General features: G+C 40.0%; 1 protein-coding gene across 2 annotated transcripts in view; it reads right to left on the bottom strand.

Moving 5' to 3' along the window:
* Positions 1–407: 407 nt before the first annotated feature.
* Positions 408–21,952, bottom strand: part of msh3 (mutS homolog 3 (E. coli)) — a 55,817-nt gene continuing 34,272 nt past the window's right edge. Inside the window, exons 21-24 of one of the 2 annotated variants that reach the window (XM_042488342.2) lie at positions 17,622–17,808; positions 4,845–4,977; positions 4,491–4,659; positions 408–782 (exon numbers count right to left, since the gene is read on the bottom strand). In XM_042488342.2, coding sequence (XP_042344276.2) covers positions 701–782; positions 4,491–4,659; positions 4,845–4,977; positions 17,622–17,808 — 571 coding nt within the window. In that variant the 3' untranslated portion in view covers positions 408–700. Of the gene's footprint in view, positions 783–4,489; positions 4,660–4,753; positions 4,978–17,621; positions 17,809–21,952 lie in introns of those variants that run through there. The other variant, XR_015776408.1, reaches the window with a different exon arrangement.

Genomic DNA, 21,952 nt, shown 5'->3' with positions numbered 1-21,952 from the left:
TTATTATCAGACAGAATTAACCTTCTAAGAAATAAAAACAGAAGGGTTAGATTTTGTTATAACTATAATTGAAACCCTGAAAACATTAGTTTGTTAAATTATGTGTAAAAAGTCTCCTTTTTGAAATGATCTAAAATAAAGTTTAAGTTGTCCTTCTACTCCCCCTGATATTGTAGATAAGCAAATGAACACAGTATGATAACCGTCCACTTTAATATCATAATATACCTTAAAACTGATATATTGCTGCAACCCTACTGCAGAATACATTTTTAAAAAATCTCTATCTGCTGTATTGATTTTGATCTTTTTTTCCAATGGCCCATCGTGACTGTGAGTGTCACAGTAGTGCAATGCTAAAGCTGCGTTTCCTTTGAAGGTCAAAGAGCAGTGAGAGTGAGAAGGTCATCTTTTTTTTTTCATTTAATCGCAAAAACACTGATGTGACATATAGTCTAATAGGTAAATCTTGATCAGTCATTAATTAATGTTATCAAATTGCTTTATATCACACAAGATGGTGATAACTAGAACCTGAGATGGTTAAAATCCTTTTCACACACCATCACAGAAACTAGCAAAGTGAAGTGACAAAGAGTGTTTAGTTCTGTACTCCCTTGTGTTTGCTTCTTTGAGCATAGCTGGGTTCTCTCCTCTTCATGTGTGTGTCCACATGGTGCCGAAAACTGCTGCAGCCCTGTCAAGAGTTTGACTGCAGCCACTCCATGAGGGAAGATCTATCCGAGATGCTCATAAGGTCTGAGAGAAGTTTCTTGTTTTTCCTAGAGAGACAGAGATAAAGACATTGAAATGTTGCTTAAAGAAAACATTTTATATACAACTATTGTATATCCTCACATAGGCCTGTGTGTACTCTGAGTACAATAAGAGTACAATGAAATCCCTGTTCTTAACCTCCAACCAGCAGCTCATCTCCTGTGTGTGACTATTGTGTGCTCGGCATGGCTTCACTTCAACAAAGGACAAATATTTCATATAGAGAGGATTACACTGACAGAGGTATGACTCTGCGTGCGTGTGTGTGTGTGTGTGTGTGTGTGTGTGTGTGTGCTGACATATTTCATACGGTGAGGATTACTTAGGAAGAGGCTAAGCAGCACTCAACTTGCAGTAGGCTGTCTGTTACAGAGCGAGGAGATGCCGTGCACAAATTTACAGACATAGAGGAGTTTATTTGGAGAAAGTGCAATATGCTGACGCTTTGACAGCAGAAGACAAAGAATTTGTCGTATTTTTTTTTCTTAACTCAATCCTAAGCGGAGCATCTGTACCTGGCAGTGTGTGCTTCATCCAAATGGAAAAACTTGTCTACATCAGCATTAAAAACATAGATTTCTCTCCCTTCCCCCATTAGTATGCACTTGAGCAATCTTCCCAATACTTGGAAAAATTAATTAGCCAAGAGAAAATAAGATTTAGACCCCTGGCGGGAAAGTATTACAAAAGTTGGACAAAATGTATTCAATTTGGGGTTAATGAGCAATTCCAGCAAATTTAGATTAATTAAAATAAGATTATTTGAGATTAGGAACATTAATTTTAAATCAAAACAAGGAACATTTAAAAAAAAACCTATTCTGTTTCTGCTGAGGGAAAATCGCACGCAAACACAGCTAAATAAAAGAGGAACTAACAAAGCAAACACCGCATCGCTGAGCCTTTTTTCTTTGTTTGCTCTTTGATAAGGTCGAAATGCCTGCATCAACTTCTCACAAGACATTATGAGAAGTCTGTAAATACATCACAAATGAGGTTGACAGCAACATGGTGTCACATGTCTCAGATCAAAGCGGCCGAAGTTTAGCAGCAGTCGAGTTGTTCCACATCAAAAAAGTATTATCATAAACCTACATGCAGAACCTTCTCTCCTGAGTCAGAACTGCACCAGTACTCTGTACCTAGTCTGTACCACGAGTACTGGTAAATTTTCTGGTTCATACGTGTTAGCAGCACAAGAATTAAATCAAGTTCATTTGAGTGTTAAAGTTTAAACAAACACTCGATTTAATGTCAGTAAAGCTGCTTCGAGTTTTATTTCTTCATGACGCACATTTGACTCTTTCAGCTGTCAAGCTCCATTTATATTGAATAGTATTCAAGAAACTTTCCAAAAGAACTGGAACAGCATATTTTTGATATATGAGAGGGTTTAAAAGATACTACAGCATTTTAGTATTGAACTCCCTTAAAGTTGGGGAATTTGTGAGACGGGTTCAAAAAGTAAAATCAAAGTTAGAGGTCAAGAGATCCTGACTTTTAGATCATAACGTGGGTCAAGCTCTAAAGCTGGATTCTACATTTTTCACTATGCATCTTAACTGGGTTTATGTGCTCAAACGGATTCACTACAGTGTCCCTTCTTTTCGGTCATATATTTAAGCAATATCACACAAGGGGGAGTGCTGTTGTATGTCATTATGGCTTCGGCCTCATGCCTACGACCAAATCACAGCCAAGGTGATACACGGTACAACAGCACGACCTTGAGCATGATACTGCTTTTATACAACAGTACTATAAGCACCATTTACTAGTTAACAGTAATAAATGACAACAGACTAAGATTTGTTTGTTTATTTAATTATATATTTGGCTCCGAAACACATAGCTCCGCAACTGAACTGTTTCCTAACAACACAAACATTTTCTGCACACCAGCTTGCTGATCTGTTGCTGATCTGTGGAAGCTTGGTCGTCATGTTATGCACAGACCAGCTGCTTAGCATAATGAACATTTATCTGTGTTTCCAGTGAAATAAGAGTCTAGTAACAGCCACTTTGGCGGCATGTGAGATTCAGATGAGTTAGTGTGATCGAACAGGACGTCGCTCCAGCGTGTGTCCACTCACTGCTATGATCTCTATTGCAAGTTTGTGTATGTCAGTGGTCGTCAGGCTGTGGTTGGTGTCAGACCAATGTGTCCTTGCCTCTCTGCACTTCCTCGTAACACTTTGACAGCTGGTTTACTCCCAGGGAAAGGCGATATATCAGTACCCATCTATCACAGCTGCTCCCCTCCTGGGCTGCAGGTAGAGGGCTTTTGCATTAGGCGCAATTTTGTTTGGGTATTTTTTGAGTGTTTGGAGAGGAATTTCTCATTCTTCAAAGTTTGCAACAATCTACAAAAACGTTAGATAACTACCGATCCTTAATGTATTCCTAGTTAATGATACTCCTGTAAACACCTGTAAGGCAGAGCGATACATGCATAGTTAAAAGTCCCAGTGATGTTGTACTGTACGTATCAGCACTCACAAAATGCCTCTCAACCAAACAAATGTTTCCAAATGTTTGATTTTTTACGTCTGAGACGAGTTGATGTCAGCTCATAACAGACTCTTTTATAAAGTCATATTCTACACTGCTTCGTGCTAACATCAGGGATTTGTGTAATCTTGGTTGCCGATGTTGTGAACTTCTCCTGGATTTTGAATAAGATTCCTGCTGAAACGAGCGGATTTCAAGAATTCGATTTAGACCCTTCTATTGGTGATTTTTCACGTTTTAAAGTAACATTACACTTTGTTAAAGTCATAGAACTAAAACATATAGTGACTCTCCTTTTAGTCGTTACGCTCCAAAACACTGAACATCCTGCTGGAGGATCTGAGAGGAGCTGAAAATATGAATGTTTTTAAACATAAACTAAAAATCCCATCTTTTTAGTCTGGCTTTTATGAAATGCCTTACTATCAAAATTGTATGTTTTTTACTTATTCTATTTTATGGTTTTTACTTATTAAATTGTATGGTTTTTACTTATTCTATTTTTTTAAGATCCCTTTTTTAGTGCTATACAAATAAAATTTGATAGATTGATTGATTGATTGATTTCCCTGGCTGCAAAGCGCGTTGTAGATATGCCGAGAGTGCAAATTTTTTTTGGTAGGGGAGCTTAAAGAGACAGGAGCTAAATCAGAGCGTTTCATTTACAAGGTGAATAAAGGTGTTCCAGCTCAGACAGTATGTGAAAAATATCCTAGAAAGTTCCTGAACCAGGAAGTGTCATTTGTTCCATGGTAGTTTACTTTTTAATGTGAATAGCGTATTAAAATCCAGCGTCAGAGTATTAAAAATCGCTGTACTCGCTTATGGGGTCTGATAAGCCTTTAAATTCATTGATCCTGGATTCTCACTATCTCGGCTGATGCAACGCAGCCTCTGATGATGTTTTAACAGAGATCTGTGAAAACAGAGACCCTGCCAGGTAAACAGCAACAGCTTTGAAACTTCACACCTCCAGTTTGCAACGCAGAATTTCTGTTATAATTATTTTAGTCTCTTGGCCCAAACAAACAGAGATAACCCCGTTAACATCATCATCATTTCCCTAGACTTTAAAAAAGTCCCCCAGAGCCACAAAATATACTAAATGTTTCACAGTTGTACTCCCTTTGACCACTAAACTGATCTGTTTGTGTATGATCCCTCAAACAAATGCTCAGGATGAATATGTGTGTTGACTGTACCTCCTGGCGTTGACCATGCTCTCCAGCTCTCTGGCTTTGCGTGCAGCAGAGTGTAGTATAGCATCTGGGATGTCAGCCAATCGGGCCACATTCAGGCCGTAGCTCCGCCCTGCAGCCCCTTCAGTTAACTGGTAGAGGAAAGTGATGAACTCTGGCTGAACCTCTCCATCTGTCAGCAAACACACATACAGTATATATACATTAAAGAAAGAAAGTGCCAAGTGATAATGATTTTTAAAAAAGTACGATTGTTCAAAATTTACCTGCAAGGCAACAATCAAATCCAGAATCCTCACCTAAAAAAACCCCACTGAAAGCATTTTCAGGCACGCACAAAAAAACACACACTATTACCGTCAGTGTCAGTGGTGATGTCAGGTTCATTGAGTAGGAACGCCATATGGTAGTTAGACACATGTTGAGGATAAACGCGCTCCAACTCACACAGAGGAGGGTAATGGGTCACAAACAGGGTGAGGGCTTTAACCTAAGAAAAGGAAGGAGAAAGTGAAGTGTTAACATTTTGATGCCAGGTCTAAAAGGCAGAGGCCGCCAGGGACTCTGTGTACTAGACCTTCCTGCAGGAAAACTGCATGAACAGAGTCAGCCAGATGTAAATGCAATCTGTACATCAAGGGGAGAATTCACAAAAGGATTGCGCAGCATTGGCGGCCACTAAAGCTGCACAAATAAGACAAGCACAAAGGAACAGTATAATTCTCTCAGCATCCACTTAAGAGTTAAGAACACTTTTTACTGAACTGCTAAGCAAATAGTGTCTCGGTGCTACTATGATATTTGCACATGTTTAAATAAGGTCATATGCATACATATGGCACACAAATGGGCACTTTCTGTGCAAAAGAGTCTCTCAAAATCAGTCCAATTCACAGAGCTCTAATAGCCACACGTACATAAAATGAAATCATAAGTATCTTCTGGGAGTTTGTGGTAACTAAAGTGCATTTATAACAGCAATCATGCCCAGACTTTCCAGACTGCCTGAAGTCTTGAGAAATGTTTTTCTTTTTCTCTTGGTCACTGTTTTGGGCACAAAGACAACATATATATTATACCGCATGAATTACTGAAATCAGACATAAAAAAGGGCAAACTGAACTCAGCTGTTTTTGACACTGTAATGTCATTAGATCAATATATTTTGGGAACTGCACGTTGAGAGGTGGCAGATAGTGGTTTGATGTGGTGTCCAACTCATGGTGCCATCAGTGGCAAACTATTCTTTGCAAGCGTGTATAGAAATGTAAAGAGAATATCCAGCCAAGGCACAGAAAAAAAGCAAAGCCGCAAGAAGGAATATCATCACTGCAGTCGCTGCTCTATACCATATCTGTTGTCTCCGAGAGTTGAAGACGTCTCTCTGGTAGGTAAAAGTAAGAAAAGTAAGTGCAGGCTGTATACCAACATCACTTGTGGTGACCCTCCACCTGCTATGTTTGGTTTTACTGACAATAGAACTACCACCTTCCCACCTACTCACCAGCTTTGCAGAGTGCCTGTGAAAAACGAGATCTATCACAGCGTACACAGAATGCAGACAAGAAAATCATAAAAAACTGAAGTAAAAGTTGAACTATTGCGGTTGTATTTGTCATTATTTGTTTAACACACTCACATGTGAATCACATTTTATTACCGGCTGTAGGTGGTCAGGTTGAGTAAATAATCATCACCTGTAAAAGTCAATGAACCCAAATAAAACACAGTAATTAAACATAAATATTCCTACAAACAAGGTGAAACCATTATCGTAAGTCTTTATGCTTGTGGTTCTGTGAGGGGCATGCTCACAATAACTCTAACATGCTGATATTTAGCAAATGTAATGTTTACATGAATACCAATTATTACCACCAACAACAAAGTAAAGCTGAGGCTGATGGGAATGTCATTAGTTTTAATAAGTTTGTTGAATATTTTGACCCGATGTAGCTCCTGTTGAGAAGATAGGGGATCACCAGAGTTAGTACGGTTCATGCTGAGGGGGACGTTAATGTCTCCATTACATTAATATAGTAAGTCATCTATTAGTTGTCGAGACATTTCACTAAAAAACGCAAATGTCAACCTTATTACAGCATATTTGAGGCATATGGTCGAGAATATACAAGAAGAAATTGGCATGACCGATTGGAATGAGGCCTGTTTAAGAGTAAATGCAGACAAATACAAGGTTTCAATTACATAAATATAAATGGTTAATGTACATAACTCCTTACAAACTTTAACATATGTCTGCTAATATTCCAGATGTTTGAACAATAAAGTTACTTTATTTTACTGTCTATAGGAATGTCCGAAGATTTAAAAAAGATACCAGCGTCCATTTAAATGCCAGACTCTGTGTGCTCGGAACAAACCCGCAGGACTTCATACAAACATCAAAACAGACAAGGCAGAATTAAGATTTTTAAGACTTTTTTTAAATGCCACTCAGAATAAAGTTTAGGACCAATTTTCTAATAACCAAAATTGAAAAAGGATAATTTTGTTTTACCTTAATGTTTAGGGTAACATAAAACATGACTTGTTTTTGACCAATGTCTAATGTTGGAAAAACAACCTTTTTTAAAGTGGAACACATGGAAAGCAATGAACATATTATATTATCATAAAGGTATCTGTTTGCTTTACGAACAGAATTGGGGAAAATCTTGCATATCTAGCCTGATAGCTGAACGATTTCGTGTTTCTCAATCTGCATGTGAGATACCACCACTTGGATTTCCATCATGACAAGTTTAAGAAAAGGAATTTTTTAAATTATCAAAAAAAAACTGTTACCATTTTTTTTGAGATTTTACAGTGCAACGTCAGAAAGACGATTAATCCTATTTCCCTGCCTAATCTACAAAGAAACTTCTTCCCCACAGCACCTTAAAAGCCCTCCAAGTATAATAAAGGTTTTTAAAACTCTTACACATAATATGCATCTTTACTCTAAATACGACCATATGATGAATATGTATGTATATTTACTATATAATATATATAGTAAATATTGGAATCTTGGTTCTACTCATTATTTTCATTTGTACTTTGACCTCGGTAAATACTAACCGTTATTTTCTTTACTATTTCTTCAGCAGCACAAAAACAAAAAGGCGATGGAAAAACAGAAACAAAGGACAAAGGAGAGATAAAGTGATACTTATACCAAATGGTAGGAGTTATAACAAATGCTGTATTATGTAACATCGTCTGTGTTACAACAACTAAGCAAAAGTTGTAGCAGAAAAACAAAGAGCATCTACATCTACCGTACTTTGGCTCAATGTTACTTAGTCGCCTCTGTACCCTGCAGTGTGCTGAGCTACTACACGAAGACAAGCTCTATGAATATTACCAGCAGTATAAACACATACATACAGTATTGTGTCACTCTTTCCTCCTATCAGTCTTTTGTTTTTTTTGTTTCTTTCTCTTCAGGATGTCTGCAGTCAATCACTCTGTTTTTCTGCCTTTCACTGTAAACACCACGCCTGGCTTTTCAGGCTCTGGAGAGCCTTCGAGCAAACTGAAGGCACTTCACCTCATCCCGCTATACTTTAATCTCTGCCAGGCCTGGGAGCCACCCAAAGGCTACATGATTGAACTCTGGCATTAAGGTTAAGACGTTAAAAAAAAAAAAAAAAAATCACAAAAAGCGGGTGGGGCATACACTCACCCACTCAGACGCTCTCTCTCAAATGCATGCACAAACATTTTTCCTCTCTGCTCCGCACTCTCAAGACAGCTGCTGAGAGCTCTTCACTAAAACAAATGCATTTCCTTTTCCTGCTTACTTTAACAGCCCAATCACATGTGAGTGATAGCAGGGTGGACTCACTGACACAAGACAATGTGAAAATATCTTCTGTGTACCAGAAAAACTTGACAATTTAACAAACTGTTGAAACACAATAACTAATACTGAATTGAACATCTTTAAAGTGTTTGAATTAATAATCATTGAGTCTGATGATGACAGTAATGAAAACAAATAGCGTACAAGCTCTGATGGTGAAGTATGTCTGAGTCTTACATCATCACAGCAGACAGGCGGCTGCAGGACTCGTCTGGCTTCAGGATCGTCCCGCTTACTGCTCGGTCTAAGAAAGGTCACACGTCACTAGTAATACCTCCCTCTAAGAGAGACGTGCACGGTGACTCCCACATGCTTCAAACAAAGACACACAGACCTGCACATTCATACACACACAAAGGCAAGCTACTTCAATCACTCCTGTCCACCTACACTGAAAAAGGTAAAAACCAGCGGAGCATGACTGCAGCCTGGATAATAGTCTGATTAGGTGCTAATGGCAGCTCATTAGCAGACCACCCCCGGGTGAACTGACAGCCGTGTTCTGCAGAGCTGGACGGTCTGATGAAATTAGTGCCGAAACAATTAGACAATTAATCGATTAGTCGGTAACCAGAAAACTAATTATGGGCAATTTGAATGATCAAATAATTGTTTAAAACAAGTAAAAATCCAAACACGTTCTCACTCTCAACAGGTCAAACGTGGCAGCTTGGTCAGTGACCCTGCATTTTAAACAATGTCTCTCTAAGGAACCCCTAAATCATCAGCTTTGGACACTCAGGGACAGCGTGTTAATTACTGCTCGATGCATGATACAGTGCTCATTCAAAATAGACTTTCGTATTCACAGGAAACATAGGTTTAGGTTTAGTTAAGTTTAGACAACAAAACTACTTGGTTAGGTTTAGAAAAAGATCATGACTTAGGTATAAATAAGTGTGTTTGTTATGCAACTTCACTTACTTAAGGTAGTAAGTACGTCACATGAGGTTTGTGACCTTAACTATAATAGGTACTTAAAAAAAACAAAAAAACTCAACTTTGACTTTGGTTCCACATGACACACAAACAGCTGGGGGGAAGTCCTGTGTGTGTTTGACCCTTCTACCACCTTTATCACAGGCAGATTTTCTCGCTCTTTATACTAAGTCATTACCATGAATGGGTTTACACTAGAGTGAGTTTAAAGCCTGTTGCATCTCATACTAGTGTTGTAATATTCAAGATCTGTCTCAGGACCACTTTTGAATTCTCTTTCTCGCCTTGGACTTGTGTCTGTCTCAGACAAAGTGGACTTGGGATCTTATTTCAAGATTAGTGAAGATACGAATTAACATTTCATATGATTATGTATTTCTTGCCACCAATAATACACTTTCTTTTTAGTTCTGTTTTGATTCACTAACTCCCGAGAAAGATATCATACTCTTGAGCTTCTGAATGCTCCTTTCTAATTTTGTGTGTGTTGTTTGGTGCTGTACAGTTGGTTTATCAGAGCTTTTGCGGCATGAAAAAACACTGATGAGAGAAGTGAGACTGAACAAAAAGTATATATTAAAACCAGAAAATCAAAACAATGAGCTGAAAGACAATATTCTGTAGACCAGAGGGAACTGCAGAGTCTAGGGCTGTAAAATGATGAATATTTTTACTACAATTAATCAAAGAATTTCAATAGTTAAAGGTATTTTCGCATAACATGTTTTCAATTCCATTATTTTTCGTTTCTAAACAGTATGAAGTCCATATAGACAAGGTAAAGCAATTCTAAAAATCAAATGACAGCAAAAAAAATAAATAAATAAAAACATGGCTGGTACCACTGGATTCCAGGTCTTCTAGTTTCATATGATACCAGTATCATCACTCTCACTTTAAAACTCAGCCTAGAACAGCCTCTTAAAGACAAGAAAGTTGCCCGGCGATTAATGCAATTTTAAAAAAATTAAGACATTAATGATGGACCTAAACCGCATTGCAATTAACGCGTTAACGCTGAGTCATTTAATATATTTCTGTTGATTTGCCTCTACAAGCAGCACCTCATCATTTGATCCAGTGTTAATTTAAATATACTGATGAGCACAGATTTAAGTTAACTGATGAGGAAAATAACAGTTTAGTGTCAGACCTCACAGAAACACTTCTGAAGATCTAGAGGATTTCTGTTGAAATGTGATCCAGGTTTAATAGTGTGCAGGGAACATTTCTTGGCCTCTTTGATAGAGTATTGGTAGTGTGGGACTTGAAAAAGAGGAACATTTCTAAATATCCACTCTTAATGTAAGCCAAAAGTTGCTGCGTGTTTATAAACAAATAGAGGAATGCTTGCAGCGTTCAAACATTCGGGCGGCTAGGTCCAGATGGGACAGGCTGTGTGTTCGACTGACTTCAACACAGAGGTTAAAATAAAACAGACAGACTGCTGATCTGCCACATGCCACAGATAACACTTTCTCTGTCACCTTGCCCACCTCTTCCTCTCCCACGATACACCGTTGATGGGTTCTGAGCTCCAAATTGGTGTCTGTTTGACTGTACACCTGTAGAGTTGTGTGTGTGTGCAGTGCTTCCGCTCAGTAATCTCATCCTGAGGCTGAAGGTGTCAACACCACGGTTGCCGTCTTTCTGCCTTGTTACTTCTCTCTATCCAATTAGACACAAATCCACTTCTGACTCAAGTCAACACCCTTCGTGTTCTCACCTCACAACTAACAAGGCTCTCTCTGAGGTGCTCTGTGTGTGTGTGTGTGTGTGTGTGTGTGTGTGTGTGTGTGTGTGTGTGTGTGTGTGTGTGTGTGTGTGGTGTTAAATGAAGAGATTTGGTGTAACTGATGCATGCATGTGTGTCATTGACCTTTGACTTTGGCTGCGAGTCAATCTTGTTCTCTTACTGGCCTAAACTATACAAGCCAGGGTCACTGACAGGTGCAAAGGTGATGACCTTCCCTTTAGGTTATATTAGACTTGTGTTTGAGCAAAAGTACTGCATGCATCGATGCTTGCGGCTTTTTTGTATCATCCAGGCTGCAGTAGTAAGGACTGCCTGTTTCAGATGCTGACATGGACCAGCAATTCACAACTGTAGCTGGTTCATTTGCTCTGAACCACAAGAAAAAATAATACACTGGCTTTTTTCAAATGAATGTTACTGGTCCAATTACCATAAAACTTCACATATAAGCCTAGTCCCAATCAAACGGCCAGTCCTTTTTACTAACCCGGTGTGACGACACATTTTGACTAATAAAGGCCCGTCTCAATTAGAGGCCGGGTCTGATGCCATGCAGTTCATTTTTATAGAATTTCTTTGGATGTATAAAACCAGGCTGTTGGCTACCTGCTGGAGTTAATGTTAGTTAGCTGCTTAGATCACATATACAATATGTATATATGTTTAAACTGTAGTCAGTATATGCTACACACATCGTTAGCTTAGTAAAATTCTCTACAATTCAATCATTCATTTAATTTTACTGAAACAATGAGCACCAAAGAAGACAGTATTACCGGCATATAAAAGAGCACTTTTTAAAAAAAAAAATAGGGAAAAATTTCCAGTGAACTATATTCATAATTATCTATCCATTCATTTTCTTCCGCTTATCTGGGGTCAGGTCGCGGGGGCAGCAGCCTAAGCAGGGAAGCCCAGACTTCCCTCTCCCCGGCCACTTCGTCCAGCTCTTCCCGGGGGACCCCGAGGCGTTCCCAGGCCAGCTGTGAGACATAGTCTCTCCAGCGTGTCCTGGGTCTTCCCCGTGGCCTCCTGCCGGTGGGACGTGCCCTGAACACCTCACCAGGGAGGCGTCCTGGAGGCATCCCAATTAGATGCCCGAGCCACCTCATCTGGCTCTTCTCAACGCGGAGGAGCAGTGGCTCTACTCCGAGGTCCTCCCGGATGACCGAGCTTCTCACCCTATCTCTAAGGGAGAGCCCAGCCACCCTACGGAGGAAACTCATTTCGGACGCTTGTACCCGCGATCCTGTTCTTTCAGCGACTACCCAAAGCTCGTGACCATAGGTGAGGGTAGGAATGAAGACTGACCGGTAAATCGAGAGCTTTGCCTTTCGGCTCAGCTCCCTCTTCACCACGACAGATCGTTGCAGAGTCCGCATTACTGCAGACGCCGCACCGATCCGCCTGTCGATCTCCCGTTCCATCCTTCCCTCACTCGTGAACAAGACCCCGAGGTACTTAAACTCCTCCACTTGGGGCAGGACTTCGTCCCTGATCCAGAGGGGGCACGCCACCCTTTTCCGGCTGAGAACCATGGCCTCGGATTTAGAGGTGCTGATTCTCATTCCAGCCGCTTCACACTCGGCTGCGAACCGATCCAGTGAGAGCTGGAGGTCACGGCCTGATGAAGCCAACAGGACCACATCATCTGCAAGGAGCAGAGACCCAATCCTGAGGTCACCAAACCGGACCCCCTCAACACCCTGGCTGCACCTAGAAATTCTGTCCATAAAAGTTATGAACAGAATCGGTGACAAAGGGCAGCCCTGGCGGAGTCCAACCCTCAACGGAAACGAGTTCGACTTACTGCCGGCAATGCGGACCAAGCTCCGGCACCGGTCATACAGGGAACGGACAGCCCGTATCAGGGGGTCTGAAACCCCATATTCCCGGAGAACCCCCCACAGGACTCCCCAAGGGACACGGTCGTTTGCCCTATAAATCACCGGGTCCGTTTTTTGTTTGGTCCTTTTTTTGTTTTGTTTTTGAGAGTGAGAGACCTCTGCAATAACTCAGCTCCCAGTAAAATCTCCTGAACAACAAACACTGAATTTTAAGAGGGAAAAGTCTGCAGTCCTCACTGCTAGATGCCACAAAATCCTAAAATTTTGTTCACTGCAGATGTATAAATATGTTAAGGTGAACTCCACCAATTTCACACATTTTATATATTAAAGTCTGTTCACAGGCCTCTGGAAGTACTAATGGATATGTGGAAAAAAAGTTTTATGGAAAAAAAAAAAAGTTTGAGCGAGAGAAATATTTCTTAGATATTTCTTGATAAATTATGCAACCTTTCAGATTTCAATCTGGAGACCCACTTATACCATTGTTTTGATTCTGTGTTTGCGTGTTTATTGATAACATGATTTTTGCTTCTAATGCTTATTGGGGCGATTTTTTCTGTTAGCCTCGAGATTTTTTTATAATCCACCTGCACAATTTATGTCTTCCTTTGTTGTTGTATATCTGCCATTTTGTTTTATTGTGCAAATAAAAATAAAACCCACATGTTAAGAACTACTGCTTCAGACAATGTATGTCACACAATGAAGCTTTAACCAAAATGCTTACAATCAATCCTGCAACGGCTATGCATTTTTTGGTTTGCAATCACAGTGAGCTGAGAGGAAAAACTGACAAGCATCTTCATCCTCCATGTACTGTTTTTGAGTACAGTGAGCAGTGCAGTGTGCAGTGGAGCACATGTGGGTCTCCGTAGGAGCTTTGTGCATCGGCGTGAGCACATCAGACCATTTACGCCCACGTGGAGCGATACATTCGACTGAAAATCTACCCATCAGTGTGCAGCCAAAAGTAAGTTTCAGTCAGTTCTCCTGTGAGTCCAAGTGTAAAGCTGGGCCTGATTCTGCCTGCCTTTACAGTGCAGTGTTACTATGTTGGCGCAGGCACATGCAAGCCTGAGTCACGGTACCAGTGGAGAGCAATTTGTAGCAATGAGCTTAGTGTGAGGCTGATAACAGGACCGGCTGTTGGCATGAATAAAACTGAGAGTCCGAGTGAGTCTGAGAGTAAGTTCTGGCTAAAAAAGACAGTATCAGGTGCACATCACGGCTGGAGAGAAGCATCTACAAAACCAAGCATGTGCGTGTCGTGATTGCACCATAAAACCCAGCAACTTCGTGCAAAAGTGACTTCTAGTTTTAGTGATCCTCTCCTCTCTGCTTTTCTTGCTCTCTTTCTGCATCAAGGCTGTCTCTTTTATTGAGTGCTGTTATGAAACCCATCTACATTCTTAACTACCTCTCAGGTGAGTACTGGGGGACAGGGAAAGGTGTGTTACTATAACAACCGAGTCAAAGGAGGAGTAGTCTGACTTTTTACGTGAGCTGTAGAGTTTGGTGAGGAGGAGGAAGAGGAGGACGGGGCACAGGAGGAGGAGGGCGAGTAGGAGGAAGAGGAGTGAGCATGAAAGACTCTGCAGGACTGCCTGTACTGAGGAGGCCTTTTGCTGTACAGCATAACTTCTTTTGTTTGTCTTTCCTTTAATAGCGAGCCTTTTCTAACAAATCAATGCTGTTATACAACAGGTAGTCAGAGAGCTCCCTCCTCCCGCCAGCAGCAGCTACCCGCTGCATTAGCTGCTACTTACACATTTTCATTCTACGTTTTCCAGCAGGATTACATAACCCCAAGATTCTGTCCAAAGATTAATGTGGAACTGGCAAAACATAAAAACTGGAAGGAGTTTTTCAAAGATAAATGTTTATTCATCTATATTTGAACAGGGGCAACTCAGGGCAATTTGGAGCTTTTTGACTAAGGCAGTGGAAAACAGAAAATAAACAAATACCAAAATACTAGATTCACAGATTGGATGCAGCTTGTAAGATTACCCAGAAGGCAGCAGTGGAGTAAGTATAATTTAATGGTGAAACTCCAGAAACCCATCAATGTGGACTGAAGAGGGAGCTGAACCCCAGACTCATTCTTTAACAACCACCCGAGGGCCCAAAAGTCAGAATCAGTGTTTTTTGTGGTTCATTGACTGTCAGGTAAACAGCCGGTGGTGCGCTTATCCACGATAGCCAGCAAAAAGAAAATTTCCTCAAGTGCGCGATTAAATTTGTGTTCCCTAAGGTCAGTGTAGACCATCTGAGTTCATAAATCTTTTCTCCCCAAAGAAGCTACAGCTTGGAGGACCCTTATACCGCACGCACGCACGCACGCACGCACGCACGCACGCATACGACGCGACGACGCACGCACGCACGCACGCACGCACGCACACACACACACACACACACACACACACACACACACACACACACACACACACACACACACACACACACACAACCCAACTGTTGAGAACACAAGCCCATTGTAACACCCGGGCTAAATAATATTAGCTTGTTGTTAATTAATTTGTCTTTTTTGTGTTTCTTATGAGTCTTGCAGACTACAAATCAAAGACAAAGTTACCCCTGATATATCTTAATCTGTGTCCATCTTGAAACCTTTCTTTTTCATAATTTAAGTTTTAAATCTACACTTTTTTGGTCATTTAAGGGCATCAAAACCAGCCAAATACACAATATCTGACACCACCTTATAAAGTCAATATGGTTAACATGTTAGCAAAAAGTTGACAAATATTTCAGATCCAGCAAATACAGAGCAACAACAATGGCTCCATTTTGGTCTTCATAAACATCTTTGCAAGAATGAAAACAGCTGCTTGTTCCTGCTGGAAATGACGTTGATAAGATTTCAGGCCCAAAAACCAAAACTAGGACCATATATAGACCAAAGGGGTACAATAATAAGTACTAAGTGGGTACAATAATAGGTACAACTGATTTTTAGCGCACCTGGGAATGACTGCCCACCCTCCTGCCCCCCCAAACACCTCTGCCCCTCAGCTTTCACATCAGTAAATTTGTTAAACCCATGTCATTATCTACGTGAAATTTTTGTTTTTCCCTAAACCCCTAAAATGCGTCATGGAGCTGCACAGTACATTACTGCACGTTTTCCATTTTACATAACAAATGTTATTTGATCCATTGTTGACACATAAAAATACTGATTAATGCAACTGAACTGCTGAAATGTATCTTTTCTTCATTACTTTTTAAAAATTATTTCATTTATAGTGTATTTTTTAAGACTTACTGTCATCTTATATTCACTGTTACTGTAGTAATGTCAACTGTGCAACTGTAAATATAAGCAGTCAATATGTACGTACGTAAAGTCAGCCGAATGCCTTGCCAGCAAAGAAACACAAAGTCTGTCTCTACTTTAATTTATGTGCATTCACACAACTTGAGATATCTGATGTAATATCTAACAGCAGGTGCAACTCAAAATCCAAATAGTGTCATTGTCCAGGCTACCTTGGCAGCCTTATACAAGAACAAACAGGACGCCGCATGATTCTTTGGCTTATATTGTTTGGGTGAAAACTAGCTGAGAAAATAAACAGATATGTGTCCTATGCCACAACCTCCAGCACACAGCCCATGTCAAACTGTTATAATTAGTTTTCTGTGCTTACAGTATTGATCCGTTTGTTCAACACAAATTGATACAAACGAGTCCTGTAAGATCTCTGCGGGGGACGTTTGACTGGCCAATGACAGTTTTGATAACCCCCCTTTACTTACACAACCCTAATCCCACTCTCTCATTCTCTCAGGGTACCACTCACCTGTTCTGTCAAAAGATATGCAATATAGTGCAACACCCAAAGGGTTCCTGACTGTGCACAAAATCCCAGCAGAACACACACGCAAACACACACACACACACATGCATGCAAACAGTCTTATGTCTCTCTCGAAGGAATACTGATTTCAAGTACTCAGATTATGCAGAGCTAGAAAGCCCCGCACATCTCCAGCTCTGTCAAACCTCTGCACCACTTCCGCTCTTCCCATCATTCCCGTGATTGTCGGCTAAAACTGGACCTTGCTGCTTTCAGTACACATCATCTTAATCACAGCTGATGAAAATAAGCAGGAATCACATCATTGAGAAAAGTCAATGGTGCATATAAACACATACGATCCCTGAGTGTGCAGAGGTGGACGTTGGACAACCTGTCATCAGCCATGATTATGTGGGTGTTTCATGCGAACTAAATGAGGCATGCTGCAGAACATACATCCCTGAACAACTAGGCACCTGGGATCACTCTTCTCTCTGCTTTTCCACTGCAGCTTTCTCTCTAACAGAATATTAACATTGTAGATCAAGCTTCTGTGGCCTCTCTGGAGCCTCATCTCTCTCTGCAAAACAATCACTGCAGTCTGCAGAGAGCACAAGTATATACAATCAAGCACTTGCAAAGCTTGGTGGTTAAATGGGCCGCTTTCAAGATCCAACAATGCAGCAAAGAGAGGAATCTGTGCAGCTGACAACAGGGTGTACTTCATTTTATTTGGTATTTCAGCAGCCGTATTAATCGTTACCCAAATGTCCCATCAGCACCTTTCCTCTCATTTCTCATCTCTTTTACTTTCCCTCTTTAAATATTTAAATCTGTCTTATCCCCATGTCATCAGCACAGAGTGTCGACTAACAAACGCACACTTACATCTCTGATGAAGTACTCCAGGGTGGCATAGGCGATGGCAATCCCATCATGGGTGCTCGTGCCCCGTCCCAGCTCATCAAGGATGACCAATGAACGTTCGGTTGCGTGGGAAATGATCTCCGAAGCTTCGGTCAGCTCCTCCATGAACGTGCTGCGCCCTTTGTAGATGTTGTCTGAAGCCCCCATCCTGATAACCAGTCAGATAAGGAACAAAATTAGAATTGAATGGCCAAAAGTCAAAGAGTGAGAGAGTACTAGGTTCTCGCTGGATGCAAAAGTGCTGTAAAGCAGCCAGCTCGTGATCTACAGCAACAGTTTCAGTGCTGGTTCTACTTTTTCCATTAGCTGTGGGCAAATCTGGCAAGAAAACACACTGATTTCCTATTGTGAACCATTTAAAGGATATATAAGAGATGATATAAAGGATCTGAATCTGATAAAAGATAAAATATGCATCCAATGCATCCACATTTGTCAGTTGTGTCTTAAAAGAGCTGGAGAGACAAGTAGACACACACACACACAAAAACAAACAGAGACAGATCTCTACTGGTAAATAGAAAGAGCAGGGCAGAATCGCTTGCTGACGGATGCAGAAAAATTAGTTTCTTGTGTGAATGGCCAGGTGACGGCAAACAGGCAGCTGCATGACAACTGACATACTGGGGTCCCTCTGCGTCCATGCGGCATGATGTTATCAGATTGCACCATATCTTTTTTTTCTTTTTTGAGATGACGACTGTGTCAGGCTGATTGTGTCTTCATTTCTAAGGATTAGAATGTAAGTCTGACTCCTTCATGACACAATAATCAAGTTTTAGTTGGTACTTTATCACCTTGTAGTTCTACCTTGAGCTCCTTCAATACAAAACATACATATTTACTGTTGACCTCAATACATTCATTTGCATGCAACACAGCTGGAAAAAAGAAGATAATTACTTCTATTTTAGGTAACTCACCAATGCAAATAATGCAGGGGGGATCATTTACATTTTAAAGCTACAGTACAAGCTGTATACAGTTAATTAGAAATTAAATGAATAATGCAACTTGTACGTTGTAGTCATGAAGCAAAGGACATTGTTTTGAATATTAAAACACTCATCTTTAAACAAAAAAGTTCTAGAAGGCCAGAATCATCGATTCATTTTGATTGCAGAATAATTTGGTAGAATTTGGGAATTAATGTCCATGCATGAATTATAAAATGTTGTCTCAAGTTTGAATGTTTTCAGTCTATAAATTTGATTTTAGAGTTGAAACCATTAAGATCAATTTGTTGTTCTTCCAGAAACTAAAAACCTACTCACAGAAAGACACAGATAGAGTTTTTCAATCAGTAAACCTGTTTTTCCACATCTTCCAGGACTCCTAGGTGTGGGACAGGAACGTGTGAGACAGTAACTTTGACACCATGCAGTTCGTTCTTAAAACCGAGCGACAGAAAAACCAGGAAGTCCAACTACAGCAGCAGGGTGTGGGTGATGGTGCGGAGGAGTCTCCTTTTCATCCTTTGTCATGTGTCATAAATATCGAAGTTTGAACTCCAGTCCAAGAGACATGCTCAGTTCTTAACTTTAGGTGTTTTCAGACAGAAGGAACCTTTTACAACCCCCCTTTTTATTGTGTATGCAATAAAAAATCCATTTTGAGGGACTTATTGTTGCTTCCATTTGAGTCAGTACTCTGCTCGCACAAGAGGAACCTTCAGTGACGTGAAGTGTACAATGATTAGTCAAGATGATGATGTTAAGGGATTATGAAAGCATATTACAGACACACGAGAAGTGCTATGATGTTAATATATTTAGAAATGAACAAACTATTGAAATCAAAACCAACTTTCATGCAACTTTAAGGCAATGGGTCATTGATTATGATGTTAGGGATTCTCTGAGTTCTCTTTTCCTCAAAGTAACAGCTGTGAAAATTGTGAAAGGTTGTGAAATGTGATATGAAGTATGAAATGCAATAAAAATGTCATGATAATATAGTATCTTATAAAAATGTTTAAAAAACATTCACAGTTTATTGTCAATACAACTACTACTACTACTAATAGTAATAATAATAACAATAGTAAGGTCTGTGGTTTCCATGACTCTGGATACAAATGTTCTCTGATGCTGTTTCTCAATTAACTTGTTTCAGGTTGAGTTGAATATTTGCAAGTATCCTCTAGGTTTTATTTTCCAATTACTCTGGATTTATCCTCACCAAGCCTAAAGCATTGCAGAAAAACAAATGAAAATTAAAAATGTTTCTGCAACACTCACATAGCCCAATAAAATTAAAAGCACAATCAACTGTAGGGTGGGGAATACATTGATATTATATTGATGTTACGATGTGAGACTAGAAATTGCCTTAGATTTTGGATATTGTAATAAGTGTTGTCCTGGTCTTAAAGTGATGCCATTTTCTATTTTCTGTTTGCTTTTACCCATTTTATCCACATAAACTACACTTTGTACCAAAAATATGTAGATAACTGGACACAACATCCAAAAGTGATTGTTGAACATTTCAATACAAAACCATGGACATTAATCCGCTGCTATAAAACCCGACATGAGGATACAAAAATGCTTGTGTATGGGGCCCACTGTGTAATGAGAAACAACAAATTAAATACATTTACAAGACAGCCTAGAATGCATGTCGTGAATGTATTGACAAACACATTCAAGTATAATTATGGTTGATGATGTTCCACTGTGGTCACATTTGAGGTCAGTGACAGAAAATCAAAGACTCCAACAGCGAAACAAATACAGTTTAACATTATTTATGTTACCAACTGCCGAGTCTGTGTCAATAGATATTTACAGATTACAGAGATACAATAACAACATGTTGAGTTCTTCACACGCCTCAGAGGCAGTTTTACAGCTCCTTTGATGTACTGATACACACTGGCAGACAGAGCAGTGACTCCAGCTGGATCACAGATGCCACATCTCTCCGCCAGTCAGCTTTTCTCACCTCTAAATCTGTCTCTTCCTGTCCTGGGTGTCCTTCAACATAGTACCACAGTAAACCATCGACAGGAGCCTCCTGCACTCGAGTAACCATGGTTACAACACACGCCATATAGGAGAGGGGTGTGGCAGACATGCTGCTGCATTTCATTAGCCAATTTACAGTGTGTGTGTGTGTGGTTGTGTGTGCATGTATGCTAAGACTCAAGGGAAATTATGACAATCGGATCTATACTGCGTCGCTGTAAAGACAAATAGAATCAAATGAAAAGGAAGAACGCTGTTCACACACTCTGTCCGTCCACTGATGAGCGGATGTACAGCAACAACAAGGATCCGCTACACCAGCTGGGTGTCCTGCTGCTCTGCATTAAGTCCTGCTTTTCCCGCCAAATAAACTGATTCTGAAAATAGAGTCCATTTATCATCACCTCACACCGGAAAACATGTTCAGCCACATTTCAAGTGCTTTTCTGACACTTGTGGTCTTGTTGCGCTCAGGTTTCCCTGTTTTATTTTCTTGATACCTTGTGACATTACTCTATTCTGACCAACCAAATTTTAGAAGCTGTAAATAACACATTAACACAAACTTTTAAAAAGCTGCAAAAATCAAATTTTTAAGTACATATTGATGCTTTGTCAAGACCTGGATTGAGTTTGATGACAACAATGATAGTGTCCTTAAAGGTTTAAAGAAAAACAAATCCATACACTGATATTGTTACACTCTGATATCTCATCACTCTGATATCTCATCACTCTGTATCGGCCATCTTGAAGTTCACTGTATCAGGATGTTATTTATTCCTTGTGTTGGGTATTGTTCACCCCCTCTTAACCACCTGCATTTCATTTACTTTAATCTACTGAGGGCACTTACGGAGAAAAAAAGCTTTGCAAGTGTGACTATTGAATGTTGCAAAAATAAAGCTGTTGCTGTTTGCTTATGAAACTTTGCCATTAACGCCCTTTAAACTTAATTTAAAATTAACTGTAGCTGAGCTGGATATATAAACCACTGAGTGATTACATGAGCACAAAAACTGCAGGAACACCAGAACCTGTTTGATAACAATATTTGGTTGTTTATGCTGGATGTTGTCTTTACAGCTTAACTTTGGCCTTAAAAAAATCTTGTTTTATTGATTGTTTAAGCTGTTTACTACATGTATTGAGGCTATCTGATTTGAAAAGTACCATTTTTTATGCCCATGTTTTTGTACATTCTGCCTTTGTTGCTCCACTGATGCTGTGTGATTTCAAATTGTAATTTATATTTATGCACATTTTATTGTGGACCCCGGCAGACAAGCAACCTAACCTTATTGCCAGAAAAATAAAAAG

This window comes from Plectropomus leopardus, chromosome 4, assembly GCF_026936395.1.
Source record: "Plectropomus leopardus strain MGB_pleo_1.0 chromosome 4, ASM2693639v1, whole genome shotgun sequence".
Classification (NCBI taxonomy): Eukaryota; Metazoa; Chordata; class Actinopteri; order Perciformes; family Serranidae; genus Plectropomus; species Plectropomus leopardus.
Note: the sequence above shows the minus strand (reverse complement) of the source record. Positions and strands in the feature narration are given on the sequence as shown.